At 41.3% G+C, this 22760-nt stretch overlaps 1 protein-coding gene across 3 annotated transcripts in view; it reads right to left on the reverse strand.

Moving 5' to 3' along the window:
* The window catches only part of KDM6A (lysine demethylase 6A), a 547501-nt gene that overhangs the window by 438223 nt on the left and 86518 nt on the right, over positions 1 to 22760 (reverse strand). For all 3 annotated transcript variants that reach the window (XM_033949775.1, XM_033949774.1, XM_033949772.1), the window contains exon 5: positions 5795 to 5853. Coding sequence is in view for 2 of the 3 variants with exons in the window: in XM_033949774.1 (XP_033805665.1) it covers positions 5795 to 5853 (59 nt within the window). In the remaining variant the exon portion in view is untranslated. The remainder of the gene's footprint in view (positions 1 to 5794; positions 5854 to 22760) is intronic.

Consider the following 22760-nt stretch of genomic DNA (forward strand, 5'->3'; position numbering starts at 1 on the left):
GTTGGGGGGAGGGGGGTTTGCGTCGAGGACAGGAGGGCCTAGGATCCCTCCTGCCCGTAAATTAGTGTGGGGTGGGGGTAGGGGGTCGCCGTGGCCAGGAGGGTTTGGGCTCCCTCCTGGCCCGAACAACTAGCGGGGGGGGGGGGGGTCGCCAGGGCCAGGAGGACTTGGGCTCCCTCCTGGCCCGATATTGTCGGGGAGTTGGGGAGTCGGCGGGGCAAGAGGGCTTGGGCTCCCTTTTGCCTCGATCGTGTCGGGGAGTCGGGGGGGCAAGAGGGCTTGAGCTCCCTCTTGCCCCGATCATGTCGGGGGTGCCGCGGTTGGCTGGGGCAAGAGGGCTTGAGCTCCCTCTTGCCCCGATCGTGTCGGGGGTGCCGCGGTTGGCTGGGGCAAGAGGGCTTGAGCTCCCTCTTGCCCCGATCGTGTCGGGGAGTCGGCGGGGCAAGAGGGGAAGCAGCAGGACACCGGTAGGAGCATCTACATGAAGGTGGGGGGGTCGGGAGGCTGTGGGGGTGCGAGCGGTCCTTCAGGGTGGGGGTGCGTGCGAGCGGTCCTTCAGGGTGGGGGTGCGAGCGGTCCTGCGGGGGGGGGGGATGAATCGGACGTCGGGGGGGCATCAGGCTTTCAGGGTGGGGACAGGACTTCAAGGGGGAGAGGAGAGTCGGGGCGGGCGAAAGAAGAGTCGGGGTGGGCGACTGGAGAGTCGGGCAGCATGCGCGGTATACGGGTGTGCGCGGTATACAAAAATTTCTGTACATAATGTTGTGTTTTCCGCGCGCTATACCCGTGTGCGCGTTTTACACGGGTGCGCGTTATCTACGTGAAAATTTATTAATATTTTAAAAGATACAGAAACAAACAACAAAACAGAATACAAATAACAACAATACTAATGATACAAGATATTATAAGTACAATTTGTCCTGTAATGTTATAAAAGATCATAGAGGGCTCCTTTTATCAAGCCGCGCTAGCGGGGTTAACGTGCACAACTTTTCATCACGCGTTAACCCCCGCATGCTTGAGGAGGCGGTAGCAGCTAGCGCCTCCTGCGGTTTAGCGTGCGCTATTACCCATGTTAAACCGCTAGCACGGCTTGATAAAAGGAGCCCAGAATGTTTTACACATATTGTGAAATTTTTTAATATTCAACTACCATAACTACAAAAAGGATTCCATGTTATGAAATTTCTTCGTTTCCACACCTAATAGCAAACATTTTTTTCTTATTTGACATATAAGCACAATATATTCCACCAATTAATCTAATCTAATTTTGTTGATATTTATTTATTATTTAGATTTATATCCTGTCCTCTCCAGAGAGCTCAGAAGGGGTTACAGGTTAGCATTCAGTGTCACAATATCACATTATATAGGGTTACAGTTAAGGTAGAAAAAAAAATTATATTTATTTATTTTTTGCTTTAGGATAAAGTAGTATATTAGTTGTGTTGATAAAAATTTATAAACAAAGCCCTGCCAGCTGAACATCTCTTTCTCTAGTTCAGCAGCCAGAACTTTGATTTATAAGAAAGGAATAATCTAAATATTGCAGTACTAAGGCTTATATGGATGCTGCGGGGACGGTGGCGGGGCAGTGAATGGGATGGCAGTGGCGGTGACGGGGCGGTGAAAGGGGGGGCGGTGAAAGGGGGGGGCGGTGACGGTGACAGGGCGGTGAATGGAACAGAGTTGATGGGGCGGTGCAGAGGATGGTGGGCCGGGGACGGTGCAGTAACGGGGACAGATTTTTTTCCCTGTGTCATTCTCTACTTCCTATATCCCACCGCATAACAAACAAAACCTTACTTCTGACTTTCAAAGCAAGATCAGAGCATTTACTGACCAATTTATCTCCTCTCAAGATCATTTTGCTCAACTGAACAAAACCTTCTCTCAATCCCCACAATTTGCCACATGGAAAACTATCTGCTCGGTCACTGCACCAGCTCTCTGAAACGCCCTATCAAATCATTTTAGACAGGAAAACTGCTTATCAAAATTTAAAGCTAATCTTAAAACATTTATGTTTAAAGATGCTTTTGATATATAAATGATTTCAACATCTGAATTCAGGACTACTTTCTTTTCCCTTTCCCCTCTGTGTTTCCTTTTTTTTGGCTACATAATGTAATTAATATCCCTCCTTCCCTTTTGTAGAAAGTATCTGTTTTTTTATTATATTTGTTTTTATTCATTACCATTTTAACTTATATTTATTTTAAACTCTGTATGTACACCGCTTAAGAACATAAGAATTGCCGCTGCTGGGTCAGACCAGTGGTCCATCGTGCCCAGCAGTCCGCTCATGCGGCGGCCCTCAGATCAAAGATCAGTGCCCTGAGACTAGCCCTACCTGAGCACGTTCTGGTTCATCAGGAACTTGTCTAACTTTGTCTTGAATCCCTGGAGGGTGTTTTCCCCTATGACAGACTCCGGAAGAACATTCCAGTTCTCTACCACACTCTGGGTGAAGAAGAACTTCCTTATGTTCGTACGGAATTTATCCACTTTCAATTTTAGAGAGTGCCCTCTCGTTCTCCCTATCTTGGAGAGGGTGAACAACCTGTCCTTTTGTACTAAGTCTATTCCCTTCAGTACCTTGAATGTTTCGATCATGTCCCCTCTCAATCTCCTCTGTTTGAGGGAGAAAAGGCCCAGTTTCTCTAATTTTTCACTGTAAGGCAACTCCTCCAGCCCCTCAACCATCATAGTCGCTCTTCTCTGGACCCTTTCAAGTAGTACTGTGTCCTTCTTCATGTATGGCGACCAGTGCTGGACGCAGTACTCCAGGTGAGGGCGCACTATGGCTTGGTACAGTGGCATGATAACCTTCTCCGATCTGTTCGTGATCCCCTTCTTTATCGTTCCTAGCACTCTGTTCGCCCTTTTCGCCGCCGCCACCACAAATTGTGTGGACAGCTTCATCAACTTGTCGATCATAACTCCCAAGTCTATTTCCTGGGAGGTCTCTCCAAGTACCGTCCCGGACATCCTGTATTTATGCATGAGATTTTTGTTACCTACATGCATCACTTTACACTTATCCACGTTGAACTTCATCTGCCATGTCGATGCCCATTCCTCAAGTATGATTATGCCACGTTGCAGATCTTCGCAATCCCCCCGTGTCTTCACTACTCTGAATAACTTTGTATCATCCGTAAATTTAATCACCTCACTCATCATACCAATGTCCAGATCATTTATAAAGATGTTGAAGAGCACGGGTCCAAGCACCGAGCCCTGCGGCACACCCACTGGTGACGTTCTTCCTGTCCGAGTATTGTCCATTTACCCCCAATCTCTGTTTCCTATGCTCCAGCCTGTTTTTAATCCACGTGAGTATTTCACCCTCGATTCCATGGCTTGCAATTTTCAGAAGTAGTCGTTTATGCAGAACCTTGTCAAACGCCTTCTGGAAATCCAGATATACAATATCCCCTTGTCCAACTGTCTGTTTACTCCCTCAAAGAAGTGCAGCAAGTTCGTCAAACATGATCTGCCTTTGCTAAAACCGTGCTGACTGGCCTCATCAGCCTGTGTCCGTCAAGGTGATCAATGATGCGGTCCTTTATCAGTGACTACCATGGTCCCAGGCTCTGGTTGTCTTCTGATAACTTACTTGCCATGATCTCCTTCTTTCTTCATGCTAACCATCCATTTTCTATCTCTATCTTCCCCTTCTGTTTCCCTTCCCTCTCCTGGAGGTCTGGCATCTTTCCTTTTTTTCATCTCCATCCCCAGATCTACCTTTTCTCAACTACCCTTTCATCCAGCATATCTCCGTCCTTCCCCACCACCCCAGGTTCCACCAGCTCCCCCTTTCTCTTCCCAACTACCCTCCTATCCAGTATCTATACCCCCCTGTGTACAACTTCTCTCCCTTTCTGTTCCTTCCCTCCCTAAATCCCATTGTCCACCATCTCTCTCCCTCTCCTGTTTTTAGATCCATTATTTCTTCTATCCCTCCCCCATTTCCCCTCCCCCTAACTCCCCTCTCCCCCAAGTTCATCTCTCCCTCCCCCAAGTCCATCCATCAACTCCCCCCCCCCTATATCTTCTCCCCATCTCTCCTTCTCCAGTCCACCAACTCCAAGTCCATCTCCCCTCTCCCCCCAGCTCTGACTTCCAACACAGAAGCCCAGTATTTGGCTGGCAGAGGGCAACACTCGTGTACTGTGGCACCTACCAAGAGCTCCGGGCGCTTCGCACAGCGGACATACATTTTTCCTGTGAGCTGCAGAAGATGCGGACCTGCAAAAGCCGATTGAGAAGTGTCTCCGCACTGCAGCACTTCCAAAATGTTCACACCGCTCCTCGGGAGCCCCCATGCGGCACCACGTCACCCGGTGCTCACAGGTGCACGGGGCTCTGGCCGTCATGTGGCCGATGAAAGGCCAGCCGCTGGCAGGACCCAGAAGAGCAGCAGCAGCAAGAGCAGTGCATACAGGTGGTGGATTGGGGGTGTTTGCCGGGCTCCAGGGGGAAGCATGAGCGTGCATGCAGGAAGATGAGGCGCGGGCATCTAATTCTAGCCAACCAATTAAAAATCACCTTGTTGCCGCCATTCTGCTCCCAGAGGTCAACTCGGCTTTCCCTCTGCCACTGGAGTCCTTGCTTCTGGTATAACTTCCGGTTTCGCAAAACCGGATGTTACATTAGATGGAAGGATTCCGGTGGCAGAGGGAAGCTTGAACGGGTCTCTAGCAAGGGGACAGACGAATCGGTGAGTTCGATTTTATACAAAATCAAATCGATTCGAATCAATTCACCCAAAGTGAATCGGTGAATCGATTTGAATCGCGAATCGGGCAGCACTACCATCTAGTCCCAAGCATACAGTAACTGAGTAGAGCTTGGAGGTGAAACTCAATAGAAAAAAAAACATGGAACAAGAAACTACAATTTGCAACTTACCTATGTTTTGGTTCATGATTTAAAACCATTACATAACATATGATTCTGGAATTAGCTGCTGCTTAAATGGAGAATATAGCATACAGCTGCAGCTGGTTTTCAACAATTCTATCTTTTTTAGCAACTTGGATACTAACATCTGATATTAATCCAATCTAAATAAAACCCTCTAAGGGGCTTCTGCAGTTGAAAGTCCTCTTCGCGGTGTTCTCTAGCTATAAACTATTTCTCTTGTTCAGCTGTCACATCTGAAGGAATATACAATGGCTGAAATCTCAGGTTCTGCATCTTTGTTGTTTCAAAACCAGGTAGCTTTTTTTCTTTGTGCACAAACTCTACTTCAGAAGATGGTGTCTTCAAAAGTAAAACACCATATAATTCATTTACCATATAATTTTCGAATTATAGTAAAGGTCTTCAAAAGTAAAACATGAACTACGAATAATGAAAAACAAAATCTAAGTCTTATAACGTAGTAGATGAAGGCAGATAAAGACTCGAATGGTCCATCCAGTATGCCCAACTTGATTCAATTTATTTTTTTAATTTTTTCCTTTTTAGCTATTGCTGGGCAAGAATCCAAAGCTCTACCTGGTACTGTGCTTGGGTTCCAACTGCCGAAATTTCCATCAAAACCGACTCCAACCCATCTTCACCCTCCCAGCCATTGAAGCCCTCCCCAGCCCATCCTCTCCCAAACAGCCATACACAGACCATGCAAGTCTGCCCAGTACTTCCTGTACTATGATTTAAAACAAATATTCTCAACTATCTTAAATTGCAGCAATTACTCAAGTTTATATTTAATTCTGTAAAACTAATTCAGAAAAAAGAAGTTTCCCTAAAACAATTTAGAGTGATTCTAACTTACCACTGAAATGCATTGAAACGGAAGTACACCAAACCAAGGCCATACAGAAAAGCAGCATTCTGCAAAATGAAAACAATTTTAAAATGGTATTATTGGTATATGAAACTTTTAAAATCAAATATACAATTCAAAAAGTTGTATCTAGACTATAAAACTTTTGAAGTTAACTCAGAAAATTACAAAAGTTAAAGCACATTATGCACCGTATTTTTCGCTCTATAAGACGCACCTATATGTAGAGAAGGAAAAACCAAGGAAAAAAAAATTCTGATGTATCCTGTCCCACTGCCCTTCCCTGTCCCCTGTCCCCCCTCTAGTGGTCTAGTAGTAGGCCGAGACAGGGTACAGGGCAGGTCTAGTGGTAGGCAGCCCCTTCTACCGGTAAATATTTTTTTTTTTTTTTAAATTCTGGTGGTCCAGCGCTGTATCGGCAGCTTTCCACACTCCTGCCCCTCCCTTGCTGGACAGCTGCCTCATCTCTTGCAGCAGAGCGGCACACAAGGCAGACGCGAGCTTTTTGCGGTTCTGCCTGGTCCCGCACCACTCCCTGAATGGCTGCAGTCAGTTCTCACTTCATAAGATGCACCTACATTTCCACCCACTTTTTTTTTTTTTTTTTTTTTTTGGGGGGGGGGAGTACATCTTATGGAACGAAAAATACAGTACTTAAAAGCAATTATTGCATCAGACTATACAAACCGGAATGACATTAGTGGAAAATTGTATATTGAAAATACAAGAGGGAGTCTCAAACGATTTTTTTAAACTACATTAATTTAGAAAAACAACAGATTTTGAAATATATTTACTAAAGAGCAGTTTTTTCTTGTAGTTTTTTTTAAGTTTTGTAGTATAATAAAACAAATATTGCAGGGGGCGTGGCTTGGACACGCATGAGGAAGGTCGGCTAACAGAAGAGCTCCGTGAAAAAAGTCCTTGAAAGAAAAAAAAAAGTTACTAAAAGTGGAGATTTAAGAATTATTTAATGATAAATAAAGAAAAAAACGCGATGGCTTCAGGAAAACAAAATAAAAATGATTTTGCGGTCTCGGGAAGCAGCAAGAGAGCAAAGCCTGAACAAGAAATAGGATCAAAAACAGGAGATCCAGAAGTAATGAAAGAATTGAAAGAAATCAAAGAAATGCTTTTACTTCTTACTAAAAAAGTTAACAATTTAACTGAAGATGTATCCACGTTAAATAAAAAAATGGATTTAATGGAGTTAAAGTGCAATGACATGGAAGAAAGATTAATAACAGCTGAAAAAGAAATTTCTAACAACATAAATGAAAAAAAGAAAATTGATTTACTTACTAAAGAGTTGGAGGATCAATCGAATCGTGAAAGAAGGAGTAATATTCGTCTGATTGGTCTCCCGGAAGGAGCAGAGAAAGGAAATCCGGTGGCATTTATAGAAAATTTACTACCTAAACTACTTCCTCTAAAAACCAAGTACCCCATAGAGATTGAAAGAGCACATAGAGTGCCTACAAAAAGATCAGGAAGGTATCAAGGACCGAGGCCACTGATCTTTAAACTGTTGCGCCACCAGCAGGTTATAGAAATTTTTCAACTTGCAAAACAAAATAAAGGATTACAATTTCAAGATGCCCGCATTCATTTTGTTCCAGACTTTGTAAAAAGTACGGCGATCAAAAGAAAAAAGCTCCTGGACTTGAGACCACAACTAAGAGAAATGGGAGCAAAGTTTGGTATAGTATACCCGGCTAATATGAAAGTAACTATTGCAGATAAAACTTTAACTTTTGACAATGCAGAAGAGCTACAAAAATTTATACAAAGCCAAGAATTACCAATGTCACCTTAATTTCTCTTTATTATAGTTATATTATTTTAACTGGAAAAACTTTTATTTTATTTTATGATATACACTTATTAAAATAATATTGTTTACCCATAGTAACGATTTAGAATGTTTTTAACCTTATTCAAAATTACACTTCAACGTTCTTTATGCTAATGATATGGCCTGGCTAAGTATTCCATAATGGAATGAAACAGCTGAATTCTATTGATCTCAATTATAATTTTTAATATTAGGAAAAACTGTATGCGAATTGATTGTAGGATGGAGCTTCCTTCCTTTAAAATAGCAGTAAGACTATTTGAACTATATGCATGTGACTAATTTAACCCCTCAAGCAAATTGAAAAGATAATCAGTATTTCAACATCTTTACTATTCTTTAATACTACAAATACTACAAATCCCAGACATCAATGCGAAAGAATCTGCGAATAAGAAGACTTCACGAAACCGGAAAGAGGAATTATAAATAGGAGGTGTTATTTCTCGAATGGATATTAAAGAATTACTTCGGTGTATAATAAACTATTAAAATAAAATATGAATGGAACAGAAACAAAGACCAACTTATATCTTAAAATTGAACGACGATGAAAAACAGAAATCACCTGGAATACAACAAAATGTGATAAGAATATTGAACTGGATATAAAAATACAAAGAGGCGGTGAAAGAAGAAGGAATGATTTTCTACGAAGAAGGAAGTACTGAACATTAAATATTAGTAAATAAAGAGCACGATATAAGAATAAAAGAGACTTCTGCGTTTGAAGGGGGGGAGCTCTGGAATATAATTTTTTTTTTTTTTGTCGCATACTTAACCTATACCTTTTAATCTTTTCATGTTTTTAAAGATTAATATTATAGAAAACAGTATATGAATGGGTTTGACATAATGAAAGATTATTTCACTTTAATATATATAAGTATAATATGATTATACAATGTGATATTTTTAAATTTATAAAATTAAATATATTTACATAAGACTTAAATTAAGGTCAAAAATAGTAATGGAACATATAATTTGATATACAGGAACCATAGAAGGGAACTTAAAATATAATCTATACTATATGATTTATTAGATTTAGATTAAAATAAGGGTGTATTGAATAATAGGATAATAAATTAATTTAAAGTCTATATTAACATAAAATCTCAACCGGATTTATAGAAATATGAAATGTCAAGGAAGATATTAATTATCTTTAAAACTACTATAATATATATGACTTATTTGTGAATCTTAACAGATTTGGACTTTCAGGGAGTGTTTTTTGATACCGATCTAATATGTGTGTTGCCAAGTGTGCACTGCTATTAATTAGGGGGGAGGGAGGGTGGGATGGGAGGAGAGGGGAAATGGGAATGGGAAATTATATTGTTATAATGTATGGATATCTGATCGTAAAACTTATATTACATTCAAATCAAAATAGTTCTAAAATTTTAAATGGATATTAAAATATATACAATTAATGTCAATGGTTTAAATCATCCTATCAAAAGAAACAAATTATTAGGATTTCTCCATAAGCAAAACGCCGATATATACTTTATACAAGAGACTCATCTCTCAGATAATGAATCTAGGAAGTTAACAGGGGGTTGGATATCAAAATGTTTCTATTCACCTGCTTTAGGAAAAAAGGCTGGGGTAGCGATCCTGATAAATAAGAAATGCACTGCAAACTTTAAATTAATAAATTTTGATCCTTCAGGAAGATGGGTACATATTAAAATGGATTTGGGAAGTACAACCCTTGATTTATTTAATCTTTATGCTCCTAATTCAAATCAAAAGGAGTTTTTCAATCAAATTCAACAATTATTATTACCACTGGCTGCTTCTAATTTAGTAGTAGCTGGAGATTTCAATGCTGTAATGGATCCAATTATAGACAAAAAACCAAGTAAAATCATAAAATCTTTAGGACTAGATAATTTAATACAATCTTGTAATTTAATAGATATACGGGGTGCAAGGGGATATCTACCGATGGATCAAACACTGGTTGGCTGGCAGGAAGCAGAGGGTTGGAGTAAAAGGCCAATACTCTGACTGGCAATGGGTCACGAGCGGAGTTCCACAGGGGTCAGTGCTGGGACCTCTACTGTTCAACATATTTATTAATGATCTGGAGGCAGGGACAAAATGTGAGGTTATCAAATTTGCTGATGACACCAAACTCTGCAGCAGGGTTAGAAACACGGAAGACTGTGAAGACCTGCAAAGGGACCTAACGAAACTGGAAGACTGGGCAAAAAAGTGGCAAATGAGTTTTAACGTAGAAAAATGCAAGGTCATGCATGTAGGGAAAAAGAACCCGATGTTCAGCTACAAAATGGGGGGAACACTGCTAGGGGTGAGTAACCTTGAAAGGGACCTGGGGGTGATGGTCGACACATCACTGAAACCATCGGCGCAATGTGCGACAGCCTCAAAGAAAGCAAACAGAATGCTGGGCATCATCAAAAAAGGTATTACAACCAGGACGAAGGAAGTCATCATGCCGCTGTATCGCGCAATGGTGCGCCCGCACCTGGAGTACTGTGTTCAATACTGGTCACCGTACCTCAAGAAGGACATGGCGATACTCGAGGGAGTGCAGAGGAGGGCGACTAAACTAATAAATGGTATGGAAAATTTTTCATACGCTGACAGGTTAAAAATGCTGGGGCTGTTCTCCCTGGAGAAGAGGAGACTTAGAGGGGACATGATAGAAACCTTCAAAATCCTTAAGGGCATAGAGAAAGTGAATAAGGACAGATTTTTCAAACTGTGGGGAGCCACAAGCACTAGGGGTCACTCAGAGAAACTGAAAGGGGACAGGTTTAAAACAAATGCTAGGAAGTTCTTTTTTACCCAGAGGGTGGTGGACACATGGAACGCGCTTCCAGAGAATGTGATAGGCCAGAACTCTGTACAGGGGTTCAAGGAGGGTTTGGATAGGTTCCTGGAGGATAAGGAGATAGAGGGGTACAGATATAACTAGAGGTAGTTTATAGAAATAGGCAGAAACCACTTCACAGGTCACGGACCTGATGGGCCGCCGCGGGAGCGGACCGCTGGGCGAGATGGACCTCGGTCTGACCCAGTGGAGGCAACTTCTTATGTTCTTATGTTCTTATGGCGTATCCTTCATTTTAATGATCGGGAATATTCTTTTTGTTCTCAAGTCCATAAATCTTTTTCAAGAATTTATTATATATTTGTAAATAATAACATAGCGCAGCATGTATCAAAAGCAGTAATTGATCCCATTATAATTTCAGACCATGCTGGTGTGTGGATTAACCTTCAGAATTACAATAGTGATCAATTTAATTCAATATGGAGATTTAATAATGATTTATTAGCAGATTCGAAATTCTTAGAAGATCTTAAAGCAAAAATGCAAGAATTCTTTCAACTTAATACTTCTGATGACATTAATATAGAAATTTTATGGGATGCTTTTAAAGCAACAATGAGAGGAAATATAATTTCATATTCAGCTTTTATTAAAAAACAACTTAAAAAACAATATGAAGATATGGAAAAACAAATAAAAATTTTAGAAAATAAATTAATTACAAAATGGGAAAACAATACATTACAAGAGTTGTTAAAAGTAAAAGTTAAATATAATGAGATTTCTTCTCAAATTGTGAGGAAAGATATTTTCAATAAACAAGTACAATATTATGGCAATTCAAATAAAGCAGGAAAATTATTAGCAAATTTTCTTAAAGCAAAGAAAAGAAAATCTAAGATTATTGCAATTAAAGATATACAAGGTAACACACATACCAACACAAAAGATATTATAACACAATTTCTTGATTTTTACAAGGAATTATACACTTCTAATTCTTATAAAAATAAAGAACAAGACGGATTAACTTTCTTAAATTCTTTTATTGGACCGAATATTCCGGATCATATAAAAGGAAGTTTAGAAGAACCTATATCTTTAAAAGAAATAGAAACAGCATTGAAGTCTCTTAGAGTTGGATCCGCTCCAGGTGGAGATGGTTATACTGTTGAATTTTATAAATCATTCCAAAATATCATATTACCATATCTGTTAAATTTGTTTCAATATCAAATAAAGAATGAAAATATATCTGGTACTATGGCAGAATCGATAATTATAGTCTTACCAAAACCAAACAAAGATCCTACTCTGGTTTCAAATTACAGGCCTATTTCATTATTAAATGTGGATAATAAATTAATGGCTAAAGTATTAGCATTAAGATTGGCAAAAGCTCTTCCTTTCATTATTGATGTACATCAAACAGGATTTATTGCTAAAAGACATTCATCAGACAATACTAGACTTGCATTCCACTCATTAAATTTAGCAAAAAATATAAATGATCCAGCTTTTTTAATTTCTTTAGATGCAGAAAAAGCTTTTGATAGAGTGGAATGGAATTTTATATATCAAGCTTTACATTGGTTTGGTATAGGATCCGGTTTTATTAAAATGATTCAGACATTGTATAGCTCTCCTGGAGCAAGATTATATATTAACAATAATTTATCAACTAGATTCAACTTGCATAGGGGAGTTAGACAAGGATGCCCTTTGTCTCCATTACTTTTTGATGTTGTCCTAGAACCTTTATTAATTGCAATAAACAAAACTAGGGAAATAAAGGGAATCTCATTTACCAGTTTTGAATTTAAATTATCTGCATATGCAGATGATATATTATTATATTTAAGAGAACCGGAAATTACTATTCCATGTATGCTTAATTTAATAGAAAAATACGGTACATTTTCTGGATATAAAATTAATTGGAATAAATCTGAAATCCTCCCAATTAATGTTCATTGTACCAAAGGATTATTTGATCCATATTCATTTATTTGGAAAGAGGATGGAATAAAATACTTAGGAATTATGATCAAAAATACAATTGAAGACACAGTCAAAGAGAATGAAAAACTTTTATTGAAAAAAATAACAGAAATGTGTGAGCAATGGAATCCATTACATCTTTCTTGGTGGGGAAGAATTCAAACAATTAAAATGATGATATTGCCTGTGGTTTGTTACCAAATGAGTATGATTCCAATATTTTTTCAGGGGTCATTTTATAAAAAACTTAACAATATTCTTACAAAATTTGTTTGGTGTGGGAAAAGACCAAGAATCGCTTTAGTATCATTACAAAGACCAATTATGGAAGGGGGGGTAAATTTTCCAAATTTTTATAGGTATCATCAAGCCTATATTTTAAGACAGGGTATGTATTGGATCCTCCCAGATCTCTTAGAAAATGTACCAGATTGGCTGTATTTAGAATGGCGGCTCCTGTTCCCTTTAAATCCAGAACATTTAATTTCTATATCAATGCCTATAAGATACAAAGAACACAGAATCTTATTAGATACTTGGAAAACATTAAGATACATAAATAATCTGACACCAGAACCAATTGCTAAATCCCTAAATCAATCAATTTGGGTAAACTCCAGGATCAGAATTGGCGGATTTAAAATCGTCTGGAAACAATGGATAACTGCAGGAATAAGAACATTAAATGACGTCATATCAGAAGGTTCCTTGCTTAGTTTTTCACAATTGCAAAATAAATTTAGACTAAATAAAACACAATTTTTTAAATGGATGCAATTGAAGCAAGCCATTCAGGTAGGGTTCCCTGAATGGAAAGTTCTCAATACTCAATATAGTTTGCAAGTTTTATGTTTCCAGACGGATTTCTTGGGTCACCAAGCCGCAAAATGGTATAAATTAATAAATGGATTTCTAAATAAAAAAAAGAAAACTGGACTTAGGGATATTTGGAGCATTGAGATTGGACAGACAATTTCTGCATCTCAATGGCCAAAATTCTGGTCCTGGAGATTAAGATTAACAAAGTCAGCATCTATGAGTCAAACATGGTTATTTTTATTACATAGAGTGTTATGGACCCCGACGCGCTTGCAAAAGATAGATAATACTAGATCTAATAGATGTTGGCATTGTAAAATAGAAGTAGGGACATTGGATCATTTAATTTTTTTTTTGTCCCTGTATAAAAGCTTTTTGGAATTTAATTTGGCCCCAAATAAATATATTACTAGAAAATCACGTAGGACTCTCATATGATACCATATTATTCGGTACTGCAATGAGAACACAGAGTCCAATATCAGCAAATAATAATAAATTACTTTTAATATTGACAGGAGTTGCCATGCAGCAAATCACACAAAATTGGAAAGATTTTACCAAACTAAATTATACATTCTGGTGGAACTCGGTATGTCACATTTACAAAATGGAGAAAATTTTGGCTTTACAACAAGGAAATATTAAAAATTTTAAGAAAATATGGGATCCATTGACTAATTATTCTAGAGATCAGATATCTTAACACATTGATAATAGTAATATAGGGTTAGGGTGGGAAATATAGATATTAATATGAAAGAAAAATGGAAAAACAATTAATAGGGGAAAGGGATGAATATTTATGATATGAATTTGTACATACATATATATTTTATTATACATTTTATAATATGTGATTCATGTATTGAAAGAATGAAAATTCTATAAATAAAAATTAAAAAAAAAACAAAAACAAATATTGCAGCATAGAACAAAGTTATTACTGGAATGCACTGAAGAGTCACAGTACATAACTCCACAACCTAAATGTTATAATGAGTACAGCCAAACACTACTATTTATTTATTTAAAAAATTTCTAACCCCCTTAATCCTAAGCAATTTACAAAATACAAACAATCATAATTTGACATACAAAAATTAACTAATGCAGCATAATGTATCTAAAATTCATCTTAGCCAATCAGCTAAAGCCTCCACAGAGTTGTTTTCAATACCTTTTTACATTTCTGAATATCAGGGAGCAACCTTAGTACACTCCCCCCTCTGTATTTGCGGGGGTTAGGGGCAGAGCCAGCCTGCGAATAACTTTTGGTCCAACTCTGATCCACCCCCGACCAGAGCGGCGCAGAGCGGGTCTAGCAGCGACGCAGAGCGGGAGCGATCTTCCTACATTCCTGCCCCATGTAGAGCCATGCTTTAAGTTCCTGTGGACTCACGAGATGATGGGAACTCACAGCATGGGTCTGCATGGGGCAGGAGTGTAGGAAGATCGCTACTGCCCCGCGTCACTGCTAGACCACCAGGTAAGGTCCGTGCACAAAGCTGCCCACGGAGCTGCGTCCACAGCTGAGGGCTGTGCTCCTGGGGCAGCTGCTCACCTCCAATCGCCTCCTCCTCCTCCGATCCAAGTCCCGGGGCCAGTTCTGGTCGATGTGGGCTGCCTCCAAGTGATTCTCTTGGGGGGGGGTTAAAAAATTGCAAATAGTCGAAACCACGATCGTCAAAACCGCAAATAAGGAGGGGGGAAGTGTAGTCCAGTCAAATTATTCCTTAATGAAACATCTGCCATCAAAATTGCTGATGCTCTTGTACATGTATTTGCATAATGTACATATAACTACTAATTATTCCTAGAGCGCTACCAGACATACACAGGAAAATGCTTGAGTACCTGATTGTAAAACCGCTTAGAAAACCTTGATAGGCGGTATATAAAATCCTAATAAACTTAAAAAAAAAAAAACTTAAACTTAAGTCACAAATTAAATGGTCCCTGCTCAAACATTTTACTTGAAAACCCCAGCTATGACCCTCCTCTTCTCCCCCAACTGCTCAATTCCTATTTCAGATGAGTAAAATCTAAATCCTCCCTGGCCCGGAAAAGAGGCATTAATGAGCAATGTCTAGGCACCATCATTCACCATAATCAATTTTATTTAACACCTGTGTAATTATTGGAAGGTCAGGTTTCTTCCAGTAAGATGCCAAAATTATTCTAGCCTTTGCGAAGAGCCTCAAGAAGGGCCTCAAGGAGGGACTTTTAACTTTAGTCTGTATTTTAACTTCTAAAATTAGCTAGTCAACAAATTAACTTCAGTCTAACTTCCAACTTCTACCAAATCCTTCAACTTTCTACCTAACCAACAAGCACTTAAAACTTTCACACTAACCAGGCAGACCTCACCAATCGCCAGTCACTCTATCCTCAACCATTTAACCAGGCAGACCACTCTATCCTCAAACCTTTTAATCAGGCAGCCCCTTCTAGCCCACTAGTAAACAGGCAGCCTTAACAAACAATTAACTGACTACCTCTAGCCCTCAAACCTCTACACTATCTGACATATAACTATCAACCCCTGTCCTAACAGATAATTTTTTTAAAAAAATTTAATAATTAATAATAAAGACACCTTTTTGAAAATGGCAGGTAGGACCAGAAGCAACAAGACTTCAATCCAGACAGGCTGTCCAGTCACCGAGGGTATCCAGGGGGTGGCTACGGTACTCGTGCAGACGGAGGGGAAGCCAGGACGAAGTGCAGAGGTCTCTGTACAAACCGAGGCCATCCCCACAAAGTTGTCTACAGTTTCCACACAGACGGAAGCAACGGATCAGCTAGATGGCAGCCTTTTGCTGGAACTAAGGAGCCTGAGAGAGGAGGTCCAGCGCTTAAGAAGCATTCATGACAACGAGACCTTCATCGACGGAGTCATCCAGGAGCTGTCCCAGATCACCAATCAGGAACCTAATAAGACCATATCCATGACACCCAAAGCAACCAAACCAGCAACCAATCCTGCAACCTTGAGGCCAACCACCGGAACACAGGAAGAGACTGGAGACGCTGACACCTGGCAGCTGGTAACTTCCTCCACAGGAAAACACAGAAGACCTTCCTCATCTTTTGTCTCTTTCTCTCACATACAGGGCTGTTCTACATCGACCCCGCAAATCACCTTGAAGAACAGATTTCAGCTACTACAGGAAGTACCTGACAACGAGGTACAGGGAGTTGTTCAGCAGAAGGCTCCAGCTCCGGAGACAACAGGTCGGCCCACCCCTAAGAAGCGCAGAGTGGTGGTCATCGGGGATTCGCTACTGAGGGGCACCGAGGGACCAATTTGTAGATCAGACTTACAATCAAGAGAGGTTTGCTGTTTGCCAGGGGCCAGTATCCGGGATGTAACCGCTTGCCTGGACAGACTCATCAAGCCCCAGGACCACTTCCCAATGCTTCTCATCCACGTCAGAACAAACGACACTGCCAGGAACACCAAGGAGAGCATACCTGAAGACTTTAGAGCCCTGGGTGAGAAGCTGAGGAGGATGGATGCGCAGGTGGTCTTCTCCTCGATCCTCCCAGTGAGGGGCAAGGGTAGAGCCAGGGATGAGCGCATCCAGAGGGCTAACGACTGGCTGCGAGGATGGTGCAAGGAGATGAACTTCGGGTTCCTGCACCATGGAGAGGCACTACAAGGACCAGACGGGCTACACCTGAGCAGAAGAGGGAAGAATGTCCTTGGACACCGACTAGCCCGCCTACTTCACAGGGCTTTAAACTAGGTAAGTTGGGGGAGGGTACAGGCTCAAACAACCCACCTGGTGAGCTAGGCTGCCAATACTTTTTTGAGACTGAGGTAAGTGAACACCGAAATTCTGGGTCTGGGACTGGGGCGAGTACACACATTTCCAAGTCTGGGGTAGGTACATGTTGTGATTCTGGGTCTAGGGAGGGTACACACATTGCAAACTGTACCAAAAGAGTCCGAGTAGCTCAAGCGGGAATTCCCCAACAGGGTACACACATTTCTGAGTCTGGGGTAGGTGCACATATTGCAATTAGTACTAAAAGTGTCCAAGTAGCTCAAGCAGGAATATCCCCACAGAAACATAGCAAACATGCGACATGGAAGGCTATGTACGTCAACGCCCACAGTTTGGGCAATAAGATCCTGGAATTAGAGACTGAAATGAGGAACGCTGACCTGGATGTGGTGGCGATATCTGAGACCTGGCTCACAGACTCCCACGGGTGGGACATGGTCATACCGGGCTATAATTTACTTCGCGGTGACAGGGAGGGCAAAATGGGAGGAGGTGTAGCACTATATACTAAAGATGACATTAAAGTCACCAGAATCGCAGATGTCAGGTACACAGGGGAATCCCTTTGGGTAAATTTGGCCAGGGGGAAAGACAAATGCCTGTATCTTAGCGTAATATACAGACCCCCAAGACAACAGGATGACCTGGATATGGAATTGATCAGAGACATAGAGAATATCACCTTGCGTGGGGATACAGTACTGTTAGGTGACTTCAATATGCCTGATGTGGATTTGAACACACTTTCCTCTGCATCCAGCAGCAGCAGGAGGCTATTGAACTCTATGAAGGGAGCAAGACTGAGGCAACTGGTATTGGAGCCAACAAGGGAGCAGGCAATACTGGACCTGATACTTACCAATGGCGAAAGTGTCACAGAGATCTCAGTGGGCGAAACGTTGGCCTCCAGTGACCACAACATGGTATGGTTCAATCTCAAGAAGGGGTTCACCAAATCTAACACATTGACCAAGGTCCTCAGCTTCAAGGACACCAACTTCGAGGGCATGGGGGAATTCATCCATCATGCGCTACAAAACCAAGCAGTAACAGATAACGTAGAAGAAATGTGGTCAATTCTGAAAGATACCATACAGGAGGCAACCAACCGCTATATAAAATCAGTAAGTAAACGGCGAAGGAACAATAAGCCACACAATAAGCCTTTGACACGGTACCCCATGAGCGGCTTCTTAGGAAGCTGTGGAGCCACGGGGTGGAAGGGGATGTACACAGATGGATTAAACACTGGTTGGCAGACAGAAAGCAACGGGTTGGAGTGAAGGGCCACTACTCGGACTGGCGGAAGGTCATGAGCTGTGTTCCCCAGGGGTCAGTGCTCGGACCGCTGCTGTTCAATGTATTCATAAACGACCTAGAAGCGGGGACGAAGTGTGAAGTTATAAAATTTGCGGATGACACCAAACTCCGTGGATGAACCACGGAAGAATGTGAAGACCTACAAAGGGACCTAGACCTAAACAAACTGGAAGAGTGGGCAAGCAAATGGCAAATGCACTTTAATATAGAGAAATGCAAGGTCATGCATTTAGGGGAAAAAAAAACAATGTTCAGCTACAAAATGGGGGGATCAGTGCTAGGGGATAATACCTTGAAAAAGACTTGGGTGTGCTGGTAGATACTACAATGAAACCAACGGCACAATGTGCAGCAGCCTCCAAGAAAGCAAACAGAATGTTGGGTATTATTAAGAAGGGCATTACAACCAGGACGAAGGAAGTCATCATGCCGCTGTATCGTGCGATGGTGCGCCCGCAACTGGAGTACTGTGTCCAGTATTGGTCACCGTACCTCAAGAAGGACATGGCGATACTTGAAAGGGTCCAGAGAAGAGCGACGAAAATGATAAAAGGTATGGAAAACCTTTCATACGCAGACAGGTTGGGAAGGCTGGGGCTCTTCTCCCTTGAAAAGAGGAGACTCAGAGGAGACATGATAGAGACTTTCGAGATCATGAAGGGCATAGAGAGGGTGGAAAGGGACAGATTCTTCAGATTATTGGGAACCACAAGCACAAGGGGGCACTCAGAAAAGCTGAAAGGGGACAATTTTAGAACCAATGCTAGGAAGTTCTTTTTTACACAGAGGGTGGTGGACACCTGGAATGCGCTTCCGGAGGTTATGATAGGACAGAGTACACTACGGGGGTTCAAGGAAGGATTGGATAAATTCCTGAACGATAGGGGGATTGAAGGATACAGACAGAGGTAGAGATAGGTTTTAGACAGAGTATGGATAGAAGGATAAAAGGGATTAGAGAAGGATCACATTACAGGTCATGGGCCTGATGGGCCGCCGCGGGTGCGGACTGCTGGGACAATGGACCTCGGGTCTGACCCAGCGGGGGCAACTTCTTATGTTCTTAGTGGTTCTCTGTGGAGATCTCGGGCCTCATAAAAGAGAAGAAAAAAGCGTTCATTTCTTACAAACAATCAAGGATCAGGACTCTAGAGAAGACTATCTGGCCAAGGCAAGAGCCGTCAAAACAGCAGTTAGAGAGGCCAAATTCTGAAATGAGGAGACTTTAGCGAAGAACATCAAGAAGGGCGATAAATCCTTCTTCAGGTATATTAGTGACAGAAACAGAAACACAGGCGGGATAGTACGCCTTAGGAAACCAGACGGGAACTATGTAAAAGCAGACTCGGAAAAGGCTAAACTTTTAAACAAATACTTCTGTTCGGTCTTCAACCGCGAGGCGCCGGGATCCGGCCCTCAGCTACAGACAAGGGATGGCTCAGTAGACCCGTTTAGTAATTTCGAGTTTACACCAAGCAGTATCTACTGTGAGCTGTCTAAACTCAAGGTTAACAAAGCGATGGGGCCAGACAACCTACACCCCAGGGTGCTCAGGGAGTTAAGTGACGTCTTGGCAGAACCACTATCCGCGCTCTTCAATCTCTCCCTTAGTACGGGTATAGTCCCGTTGGACTGGAAAACGGCTAACGTCATTCCACTCCACAAAAAAGGTTGCAGGATGGAGGCTGCGAACTATAGACCGGTGAGTCTCACATCAATAGTGAGCAAACTGATGGAAACTCTAATCAAATGTCAATTGGATACGATCCTGAACGAGGAGAATCTACGGGATCCCCGTCAACATGGATTTACTAAGGGGAGATCCTGCCAATCCAACCTGATCAGCTTCTTTGACTGGGTGACGAGGAAGCTGGATGTTGGGGAGCCCCTGGACATCGTATACTTGGACTTAAGCAAAGCTTTCGATAGCGTACCACACAGCAGGTTGTTGAGCAAAATGAGTTCTATAGGATTGGGTGACACATTGACAAAATGGGTTGGGGACTGGCTTGGAGGTAGGCTTCAGCGGGTGGTGGTGAACGGCACCCCCTCCGAAACGACGGAAGTGATCAGTGGAGTGCCGCAGGGCTCGGTCTTGGGCCCGATCCTGTTCAACATCTTTATAAGAGACTTGGCTGAGGGGCTTCGAGGTAAAATAACATTATTCGCCAATGATGTCAAAATATGCAATGTAGTAGACAGGAGCGCAACGGTCAAAAACTCAATGCCCGACAATATGACGCACGACCTACTCCTACTGGAGCGCTGGTCTAGGATCTGGCAACTAGGTTTCAATGCCAAAAAATGCAAAGTCATGCACCTTGGCAGCCAAAATCCATGCAAGTCTTACACCCTTAATGGCGAGATCCTAGCAAGGACTGTAGCAGAACGGGACTTAGGGGTGATTATCAGTGAAGACATGAAGACTGCCAATCAAGTGGAGCAAGCTTCATCTAAGGCTAGACAAATCATTGGGTGTATACGTAGGAGTTTTGTCAGCCATAAGCCTGAAGTCATTATGCCATTGTATAGATCCATGGTGAGACCCCCATCTGGAATAGTGTACAATTCTCCAGAATTGTACCACAAAGATGCCTCATTACCACAAAGATGTGCTGAGACTGGAGTTGGTCCAGCGAATGGCCACCCGGATGGTCTCGGGACTCAAGAACCTCCCGTACGAGGAACGGCTAGATAAATTACGGCTATATTCACTCGAGGAACGCAGAGAGTGGGGAGACATGATCGAGACGTTCAAATATCTCACAGGCCGTATCGAGGTGGAAGAAGATATCTTCTTTTTCAAAGGTCCCACGGCTACAAGAGGGCATCCGTGGAAAATCAGGGGAGGGAAGCTACACGGTGACACCAGGAAGTACTTTTTCACCGAGAGAGTGGTTGATCGCTGGAATAGTCTTCCAATTCAGGTGATCGAGGCCAGCAGAGTGCCTGATTTTAAGACAAAATCGGATCGTCACATGGGATCTCTTCATAGAGAAAGGTAGGGGAGGGTCATTAGGGTGGGCAGACTGGATGGGCCGTGGCCCTTATCTGCCGTCTATTTCTATGTTTCTATGTTTCTAGTGGACAAGCTCATTAAAAGCTTAAATTTGCATGGCCTAACATCCATGCCTTTATGATGCAATAAAAATAATTCAATCTTTAGTTTTACCTTCTTATACAAAATTTGTCCCATCAGGATAGTTGTCCCAAAAGCTTTGTATTTTAGGCAGGACCACCAAATGTGCTAAATGAAAAGTTCCAACCTGACCACAATTTCTGCACCACCACTCATCCACTAAAGAGTAGATCTTTTTCTAACTTTCAGAGGTATAACACCATTAGTACAATACTTTATACCCATTCTCGGTGTACTTGCACAAATTTGTGGATATCACTCCAAGCTTTTGCAGATAGCATACTGCACGTATCTGAAAAAGTATAGATTCCCTCTCATCAAGAAATTGTCCTGATACATGCAACCCTTGTCACTCCCAAACTCTTAAAATGGCATCAATTTTCCCAGATGCAAATCCTAATAGAGCAGTAAATGGGGTTAGCCTCAAGTACTTATTTATGTTTTTACTGATGTACACCATTTAGTTTTCCTTTAAACAGTAAGCAAAAGTTTTAAATAAATGCTTAAGATTTGGCAAGTAGCTTTTCACTATATTCCAAATTTCCATAGTCTATTTTGCACTAAACTACCTCTTTATTTGTTTAATCCGACAATCTCTCTCTCTCATAGATTCCAAAAAGTCTTAATGAATCTTTAACGCATCCTTGTACTATAACGACTATCCACACAACTATCCACACAACTAATTCTTCTACTATACGTCGCCTTGAACCTCTGTAGACACAGTGTGACTCATAAATCCAAGATTAGATTAGATTTTATGATTATGTAGGAAGAATTAGGTTATGCTGCCCTGAGTAAAGTATTCCTACATTTAGTGTAATTTTCTGGGCATATAAAATATCTAGGGAAGTGGTGAGGCAACAGAACTCACATCAGCCATAAGCCAAGCTGGTCTCAGATGGTACCCAATGAACAATGCCAATGTGAAATATACATATAAAATAATAAATGTGTGATAATAATTACCAAAAAGCACACGATGAACATTACTAAGACTATACAAAACATACAGCAGTGCATAATAAAAAAAGCACACAATGAACATTACTAAGACTATACAAAGCATACAGCAGTGCATAATAAAAAACAGTGTTCTCCCCAGAAATTTTTTCCAGCCGGGTGGCATGAAAAAGTAGCCGGGTGGAGCGGGATGGGGAAATTTGGTGGTGGGGAAAATTAACCCCCTCTTTTACTAAGGTGCACTA

Source organism: Geotrypetes seraphini, chromosome 6, assembly GCF_902459505.1.
Source record: "Geotrypetes seraphini chromosome 6, aGeoSer1.1, whole genome shotgun sequence".
Classification (NCBI taxonomy): Eukaryota; Metazoa; Chordata; class Amphibia; order Gymnophiona; family Dermophiidae; genus Geotrypetes; species Geotrypetes seraphini.